This window comes from Palaemon carinicauda, unplaced genomic scaffold (genome assembly GCF_036898095.1).
Source record: "Palaemon carinicauda isolate YSFRI2023 unplaced genomic scaffold, ASM3689809v2 scaffold121, whole genome shotgun sequence".
Taxonomy (NCBI): domain Eukaryota; kingdom Metazoa; phylum Arthropoda; class Malacostraca; order Decapoda; family Palaemonidae; genus Palaemon; species Palaemon carinicauda.
Window position 1 is genome coordinate 185,234 of NW_027168716.1, and position 9,767 is coordinate 195,000.

Here is a 9,767-nt window from a genome sequence, read left to right on the forward strand (position 1 = left end):
AGACTCCCAGAGTCCAATCCAGAAAGTTGAAAACCTTGAAGGCTCTGAAGACGCCTTTGAGTCGATCAATTTCAGTAGTAGACAAGAGAATCTTGGTCTTCCTCATGGCTGACCGACGAAGAGATTCTACTACGCATGAAAAGTCTCCCTGGGCAGAGGCAGGAACTCCCAAGCCGAGAACTTCTCCCGTCTCGTACCACACGCTTGACCTGGAGGCTGATCTAGCTGGAGGAAAAGAGAAGGCTGTCTTGCCTTGTTCTTTTTCGGACTGCATCCAGTCTCCCAACATCCTTAAAGCTCTCTTCGATGACCGAGAGAGAACCATCTCGGTGAAAAGAGAAGCCTTCGCTGCCTTTCCCAGGGTAAACTCCGAAGGTGGGGAACGTGGAGCAAACGGAACAAAATGATCAGGAAATTCCTCCGTAAAAATTTTCATAATCCTCTTAAGATCAACTGAATGATGAAGGGTCTTAGTCTCTTCTTCCTCCAGGAAATTTTCTAAAAGGTCAGCCGTGGAAAGGTGATCATCAATCCCTTCCTCTGATAACACTAACCAAAGTAGAGACGTCCTTACGGGCTCTACTACTGTCAGCCACAGGTGCAGGATCATCATGTTCGACGTCACGTTGATCCAACGCTCGACGCTCAGAAAGAAGTCACTCGCTCGACACCAGAAAGAAGTCGCTCGCGATCATTATGATCGGAAATAATGCGCTCGCGATCTTGACGCTCGGACCGACTGGTGTCATCATGACGTCCGAGGCTCTTACGCTCGGCGTGACGTCCGACTGCTTGACGTTTGGCGTGACGTCCGACTGCTTGACGTTTGGCGTGACGTCCGACTGCTTGACGTTTGGCGTCACGTTCTGCTTGACGCTCAACGTCACCTGCTTGCCGTTCGACGTCACGTCTAACTTGACGCTCGGCGTCACATTTAGCTGCTTGCCGATCATCTTCACGTTTGGTCGCTTGGCGCTTGGCGTCACGCATGGACGCTTGACGTTTGGTATCAAGTGGATCAGGGTCTCGACGTTTCACAGAAACCTTATCACGTCGTACAGCGTCGTGTTCCATTGCCTGACGCTTGGAAAGCTGTCCGTCGTCAAGCGCCTCTTGACTAACCGCCTTACTACGCTTGGCGTCAAGTTGCGAAGATTCCCGACGCTCGGGAACTTGGCGAGCCACTCTCTTGCTATCCGTAGGTTGATCTGTTTGCATCAAAGAAGAGAGTTGTTGCGGTAAAGTGGGAGAAGTTACTTCACCACAAACTCGCCTTGTTCATCGCTCATGTAACGCGCAGTGTGTCCAGGAGACGACAACCAGTCTGACGGTGGCGGCGGAGCATGAACAGTGATACCAGACTTAAGAACATGTTCTGCAACAGGCTGGACTAGACATATGTCAGAATCCAACGTCCTAACAGGACGTTTAGCAGGAGAACCTTCTTTAGAAGAGGGAAAACGCTCCGGACTGCTCCAGTGGCTACAACCAGGCGCGATGCTGATCTACTGGATCCATTTTCCTCTTAAGAGGTCTGGAACCTTGACGCCAGCCTCTGCTGTGCGATGCGTCATCCGAAGATGAGGTAAACACCTTACCCTCACCTTTCCCATGGTGAGGGCGAGCATCCCGTGAAACGTCAACAGGTACGCTCGAGGGGACGTCTGCTCGAGCGATAACGCCTCTCGTTCCCTTTCGCCGATCGGCATTCCTTCTCCCAGGGGTTGGGGAGCTTGGAAGAGGTCTAAAGCTAGGTGAACGACAGGTCCGAGCAGACGCACCCTCCACTGCACAAAACACATTAACCGCACTTTTCGCTCTGACACTTTTTAAATGATCAACATCGGTCATAAGTTGGTTCCTGTCCGCAGCAAGCGATTCAACCCTAACGGCCAGGGCTTGAATAGCGACCATCATGTCCTTAAGCGTAGGCTCAGCGGTTGTAGTAGTGGGATCTCAAACTACCACTACAGGGGAAAGATTAGGTTCAATGATACGGAAAGAGGAAAATTCTCTAGACCGAGAAGAACTTTGTCTAATTCTGTCTCTCTGAAGTTTACGAGTGTAGCTGTCAAATTCCAGCCACTCACTCTCAGACAACAAAACACATTCGTCACACTGATCCCTTAACTCACATACTTTACCCCTAAATTTAACACAAATTGAGTGGGGGTCAATTGAGGCTTTAGGAAGCCGGGTCTTACATCCTTTCACACACTTTCTATAAGCGGGAGAAGGGTCAGTCAATTTGAATATTAATTAGAGAGATCAAAACGAGGTCAAAATAATAAAAAATCAATCAAGGTTCAAGAAAAGCCGAAAGCAAAATCAAACAAGCAAAAGCCAATAACCAAATTAGTTGTACATCACCAAAGAGAACTGCAAAAATCCAGGTTAAATCACGAGGGAATATCCAACGATGTCGCCGGCAATGGCGGCATGGAAAATCTGAGGAATCATGGAATGGTTCCAAGTACCACGCGACAGAGGAAGCTGGTGGTACACTTGGCTACTCAATTAGCGATTGCTGCGAGTTTTGAATTTCTGCCGGAGGTCAGGGACTAAAGCTATATTTATATAACCACCGGGTAAGTCTTGTGTTTAAAAATGAGCGATAACCATAGAGGGATCCAATACATTACTGTCTGGCCAATCAAAGGACCCAATAATTCTCTAGTCAATATTATCTGTGACATCACATCCTTTATATACAACTCTAACCCATAGACACACAATGAATTCTTTCTTTAACATGTGATTATAGGGGGCTAAATCCTAAAATGATCATCAAATATTAAAAGGGTTGCGGTGTATGTATGATACCGGCCACCTGTATGTATGATAGCGACTGACTTAGAATACAGCAGTCTAAGGGGGGGGGGCATTATATCACAGTTAAATAAGTAGGTTAGGTTAGAAGGGAAAGTTTAGGTTAGTTGCTGTCCATTTCTTATGGAAGCAGGAGGAACTGGCCGCTGATATACAAAGGCTCTGAAGGGTTTTTTAGCAGTTCCAAATTTCTCTTTAAAATTGCGATCTTCCTTTGCATAAAATATTCTGAGAATTTCCTTGTCAAATAAATTTTTTTCTTTTTGTCTCCAAGATAATTTAAATCTTAACGTTAGCCTTCATATACAATACTAAGTTACTACTCAAGTCTTATTTGATGCCTTTGTAGTTGATTGTCACAGACCAGGTCAGGAATTAAAACGTGGGTAAATATTTACTGTAGCACAATATTCCTAATGAAGAAAATATTGTGTGTTTCTGATGTATTTGTGGATTACTTTGAACTGTTTTAATGCAAATAACTGGGAGAAAGCCATATTTATCTCATTTAAGTCATTTAACCTTAAGATCTTCCCCCATAACCTAACATAGGAGCCATATCCTTACCTTCTTACCTACCAGGGGGTAATATGAACCCCTCTGGACCCCCATTAGACTGCCGTATCCTAAGCTTACCCTAAGACTCCCTCTGGACCCCCATTAGACTGCCGTAGCCTAAGCTTACCCTAAGAATGTCTCAATCCTGAGGTTCCTTCCAAACCAGCTTCCTTCCAGACAATGTAAACCTAAATAGCCTATATCGGAAAATCTTAAAACTGACGCCATAATACCGTATATAAGACCAAGGTAAAAAGTATCTCATAAGGAAAATCGAATTGCCAACACGCCCTTCTCCACATTACCTTTCCTTTCTGTCTTATTTCTGGTACACAAAAGACCTGGGATTAATACCTACAGTTGCAAAACGTAGATCACAAAGTATTCTTTTTAACTAAAAATACATAACAATATACAATTGTGTATTAGCAGAGACACGCGTCAATTTATAAGGTATACGACATTCACGGTTCGATTTGTAACTGTGTTTACTGTTTGTTTACATCGTACGGAACTACCTCTTCTTCTTCTTCCTTTTATCTAGAAGTTGTTAGTTTGCAATAAGGAACGAATTACAATGTAATGATGGCAAGATGTTATTCTATCTGATTTCACGGTAGAATGTTAGAAAATAAAGATTAAGAACTGTATTAATGATATTTTTATGGTACTGGTAAGATTAAGCCCAATTACAGTAATACCTATAAGATTAAAGAAACTTTGCAGCTATCTATTATGGGATAGAGTGCCCGCAAAACTCATTTTGCGGAGCGAAGAGCTACGGGAAGATATTGCTAATATGATATATAAAGCGATAATTAAGTCTTGTCATATATACACAAGAAATTAACATAGGGGGAAATGTAAGAAGAGGAACAAGTTAACTTTTTTTCTACAAATATATTTAATTCGCAATTTCTCTAATTTTATTTTCGGTTAGACTATCCTAATGCTGTTGCCAATTGTTATAAATAAAATTCTTAATTGCTGGTAAAAATAAACCATTACAAAGAATGGGATACCTTTTTGGTAGAAAATCAGCTGCAGCTCTCTTTGCCAGTGAATCTGCCTCTTCGGTTCCATACACACCTACGTGTGCCGGAACCCAGCAACATCGAACTGCCACTCTAAAATCTCTAAAACTAAAGGGTTACTAGAATTGAAACATTCTAAAGCTTGAAGGACACTTCTTGAATCACTATAAAATGGTAAAATTGCCCTCTGCTTTTAACGCTATTTTCTCAATAGCGGTTAGTATGCCATATATTTCAGCAGTAAATATGGAAGACATTGGAAGAAGTGAACCTCTACAGTTATAAGAACTACTATATACTCCAAATCCAACACCAGCATCAGATTTGGAGCCATTGGTATATTGTAAGGACAATGAGACAAGCGTCACCAAGATCAACTGATACTTTATTCAAATGTGCGTGGGAGTATATTACAAGGTGCGGACAGAAAGGTAGGATGGCGCTGGCGCCAAATCAGATTGGATTGCCCGCCAAAATATATGTGTTTTCTTACACTTACAAATATACGAATTATGAGTTAACAGAAACATGTAATGAAATGATACATATGTCAAAATGTAGCTCTGATAGAGCGGAATACATATACATGGAAAACCACGATGTGGCGAAAGGAGAATTCAAATAAATAAACAGTTTGTTGATTTTCTGGACGACGAAGGGAGCGGTGTCCTTACAAGTACTCCCCCCCCCAAGACATCGGGCGGCGTAGAGGGCTGATGATCAATCTTCGTATCTTTTCGGGCGTCGGAGGGTTCCTCTTGTTTTTGAACGGAGGGGCGGGCTGGCAGTCGGCGTAAGGATCTCTTCCTCTTGTCGTCATTTGATGATTTTTCTTTCGTTTGGCGCCTTGTTTTGAGGTGGAACTTTGGATCAGCCAGCTCCGACGGAGGCAGTGTCGCTTCCTTCGAGAAACGCTGGTTTCACGCGGTCTATTGAGACCCAGTCCTCTTGGCCATGGAAGTCGAGAAGGAAGGCTTTCGTTGTCTTCTTAATTACCCGGTAGGGGCCTCGATAAGGTCTAGTTAGTGGTTGTCGATGAGCGTCGACACGGACGAAAACGTACCCGCAGTCATCCAGGTTTTTTTACATGAAGTGCTTGGTTCTGTCCTGGTAAGTTTTGAGATATGGCCTGAACTTCCTGGCGATGTCCCTAAGGTGATCCAGCTGCGTGTCGTCGGTTGATGAGGGAAAGAATTCGCCAGGAACTGCGAGCGCCTCCCCGTAAACCTTTTCGGCGGGCGAAGGTTTGCCGTCTGCGCGAGGGGCGGTGTGAAAGGCCGAGGAGTACCCAAGGAAGTCGTGATTTCCAGTCCCCGTCGGTGCAGCTCGCCATCAGGGACGCCTTGAGGGCGCGGTGAGTTCTTTCGTTTGCCGCGGGGTTGTATGCCGTGGTGCTGTGGAGCGTAGTCCCCATCAGGTTCGCCAAAGCGAGCCATATTTCTGAGAGGAAAGCGGGGCCTCTGTCTGTCGTGATGTCGTCAGGAACGCCAAACCTGCTCACCCAGCTTGACAGGAGGGCTTCGGCGCATGCTTGAGTCGTAGCTTCGGTCATCGGCGATGCCTCCAACCACCTCGTGGAGCGATCGATGATCGTAAGCAGGTAGCGAGCAGATCCAGAAGGGGGCAATGGTCCCACGACGTCGATGTGTATGTGACCGAAACGTCTTTTTGGCTAGGGAAAATCGCCTACCCCCGATTCGGTGTGACGGCTGACTTTGCTTGACTGGCAGTTGATGCATGACTTCGCCCATTCCCGGGCATCCTTTTTTATCCCTGGCCAGACGAACTTTTCAGACAGAAGGCGAGCGGTGGTGCGTCCTGAGGGGTGTGAAAGTCCATGGATGATATCGAATATTTTCCTTCTGCAGGAGGCTGGTATCCAGGGACGTGGGCGGCCGGTGCTGGTGTCGCAAAGAATAGTTACTCCTGCTGGTCCGAGGGGAATCGCACTTATCTTGAGCGCGGATGGCCCTGTCAGGTGATCCTGTGCTTCGCGGTCGGTGCGTTGTTCGGTTGCGAGATTGGCGTAGTCGATTCCCAGGTGGATTGCGTCAATTTCAATCCTTGAAAGGGCGTCCGTGACTGGATTTTTCTTTCCTGGGACGTAACGTATGGTACACCCGAATTCGGCGATTGTCGCGAGATGACGTTGCTATCGGGAGGACCATGCGTCAGTCGATTTCGTAAAAGCGTGTACGAGGGGTTGATGGTCTGTCGCGATTGTGAAGGGAGTGCCCTCCAAGATGTGCCTGAAGTGGCGGACGACGAGGTAGACAGCGAGGAGTTCCCTATTGAAGGTGCTGTATCTTGTTTCGGCGGGTTTCAATTTCTTGCTGAAGAATGCCAGCGGTCGAGGAGACCCATCGACGAGTTGCTCCAGCACAGCCCCACAGGCGACGTTGCTGGCGTCGGTCGTTAGTCGCAGGGGCGCGTTGTCATCGAAATGAGCCAGGGTGGTGGCATTCGCGAGGGCATCCTTCGTCCGGGCGAATGCCTGTTGCTGGGGCAAACCCCACTCGAGTTTTTTCGCTTTTCCTTTCAGGACGTTGTCGAGGGGTGACAGGGTTTGTGCGATGTTGGGGATGAAGCGCCTGTAGTAATTGACCATCCCCAGGAACTCCTGAAGTTGGCGGATGGTCGTAGGTATCGGGAACTTTCTGATGGCGTTGACCTTCGTTGTCATGGGTTTTACCCCGCACGAGGATATGCGGTGACCAAGGAAATCGACTCCTTCCGCACCGAATGTGCATTTGTCGAAACATACGACCAGGCCGTTCTCCTGTAGGCGTTTGAGGACGGCGCGGACGTGCCTCCGGTGTTCCTCCTTGGTTTTCGAGAATATCAGGATGTCGTCGACGTAGCAGACGCAGAAAGGTAGGTCACCCAGAATGCTATCCATTAGTCGTTGGAAGGTCGCCCCGGCGTTGCGTAGACTGAAGGTTGAGTATGCGAAGGTGTAGGATCCAAGCGGCGTTACAATGGCAGTTTTCGGGATGTCTTCCGGAAATATGGGGACCTGGTAGTAAGACTTGAGGAGGTCCATCTTGGTAAAATACTTCGCGCCATGCAACGCGTTCGTTAGGTCCTGCATGTTGGGCAGCGGGTAGTGATCGGGCGTTGTGATAAGGTTGAGGCGCCTGTAGTCGCCGCAAGGTCTCCAGGACCCGTCCGGCTTTTTTATCATGTGTAGGGGCGATGCCCAGGGGCTTGATGCTTTCTTACAGATACCCATGCGTTCCATGTCCTCGATGGCGCGTTTGGCATCCTTCAGTTTCTGGGGCGGGAGGCGGTGAAATTTGGTTTGAGTGGGAGATCCTGTCGTTGTGATGTGGTGGTAGATCCCGTGCTTGGACGGGGAACCTGGCGAGTGTCGGAGCTCGGGCTTGAAAACCTCGGGAAATTCTCGTAGGAGGTCGGCGTAGGGGTGCGTCGTTACGGCAGATACGGACATTGTTGCAGGGCCGTATTCTAGGGCGCGGGACTGGCAGGTTCCCGTGTCGATGAGACGTTTGTTAGCGACATCGACGAGGAGTCCGTGGTGGGCAAAGAAATCCGCACCGAGGAGGGGGCGATTGACGTCAGCGATAGCAAAGGGCCAAGAATACAAACGGCCCATGATAGATATCTTGAGGGTCTTGATCCCATAGCATCGTATGGGAGATCCGTTGGCGGCGATGAGTGAGGGAGCGTTTTTGTTGGGACCACAGTCTAGGTCGGACTTGGAAGGTGGGAACGTTGACTGCATTGCGCCGGTGTCTACCATGAGTCTACGGTTGGAAATGGTATCGAGGATGTAGAAACCATTCTTGTTTTGGTTAACTGCGGCTGCGATGGTGGCAGGTGGATGCTTCTGGCGGCATCTTCTAGGGAAACTGCATGGTGCTCTACATTTCTTGGCATCGCTGCCGAACTGTTGGTGGTAGAAGCACCATGCTGGGTTAGTCCTAGGGTTCGGTCGTGTTGGTTGCGGCGGTTTCTTTCTTGATAGAACGTTGATCTCGTCGTCCTCAGGGCCGTTGCCGAGGAGTCTATGGAAGAGCAGCTGCTGAAGGAGAAGAACGAAGGCTGTGTTAACGATGATGCTCCGAGGCGAGATGCTTTGGAGGCCTCGTGGAGCTTCTGAGCCTTCGACAGGAGTTTGTTCATCGGGAGCGTGTCGGCGTCTGTCAATTGGGCCCTTACGTCCTGTGGTAGGCGTCGAAGAAAGATCTCGCGAGATAAGCTAATCTCACGTCGTCGGCCGTTGCTGTCTGTTTCGGGAAGCATAAGCAGGCCGGATAACTCGTCCCACGCCTCGACAGGAGAGGTGTCACCCATGGGCTTGCCGGCGAGGTCCAGGACTTTCTGTGCCCTTGCTGAGATGGAGAGGGAGTAGATACCGATGAGTTTCGTTCTCAGGTCGTCGTATGAAACTTGGCCGGCCTGGGCATCGAGCCATGGGGAAATCTTGTCGAATACCTCTTCAGCTATGGAGGTGAGAACGATGTCAGCCTTGGCGCAGGAGTCGCTGAGTCTAGCGACGCGGAAGAGTACGTCTGCTCTCAGGAACCAGGAAGCGGTGTTGTGTTGAGAAAAGGGCGGCAGTTTGACTTTAGGCGTGGAGGCGAGGCCGTTGGGTGCGATGGGCGTGTTGCTTCCTGCATCGTGGCCAGACGACGAGTCGGCGAAGAGGTGGGAAGTTGATATGTCGGTTAAGCTCATCCTACTGCCTTACATGCACCGAAGTGTAGGAGAACCAAAGGCAGGCTCATGCCTAAGGTAACAGAGTATAGAGAAGGTAGCACGGCCGTAATAAGTCCGTTAATGGCAAAGCCAAAACCGCTGATGCTACTTTCAACTCCGGGGTCACCAGTTGTAAGGACAGCGAGACAAGCGTTACCAAGATCAACTGATAGAACGTAATACATATACATGGGAAACCACGGTGTGGCGAAAGGAGAATTCAAATAAATAAACAGTTTGTGGATTTTCTGAACGACGAAGGGAGCGGTGTCCTTACAGTGCGACAACCAGGTCAACAGCTATCACGGGCATAGGACTAATCTTCAAAGGAGTGCAGGTACTACATCAATGGCCATAGTTATTCCCCCATTTTTTAGTTTAGCTTAGACTAATTTTAACTTGATAGGGAAACTGGCTAATTACATATTCGGACTGTGTGCGGTGGGATTGTGTGTAAATATTTTTTCGATATTAATTCTTGCTTGGAGACTAGCACAGTCTCTGGGTCACATGAGCCACATGCCTGACCCCATTTCTTATTATTGCAGACCACGTGTCTAATCAATCATTTTTATTATTTTGAATTGCTTTTAATTTGTATTCCTTGTATGATTCCATTTTTGT

The 9,767-nt window shown here is 47.9% G+C and overlaps 1 protein-coding gene across 1 annotated transcript; it reads right to left on the bottom strand.

Moving 5' to 3' along the window:
* Positions 1–645: 645 nt before the first annotated feature.
* LOC137635416 (uncharacterized) lies at positions 646–1,218 on the bottom strand. The gene has a single exon (XM_068367891.1). The coding sequence runs from the start codon at positions 1,216–1,218 to the stop codon at positions 646–648; it is 573 nt and encodes a 190-aa protein (XP_068223992.1).
* Positions 1,219–9,767: the final 8,549 nt, after the last annotated feature.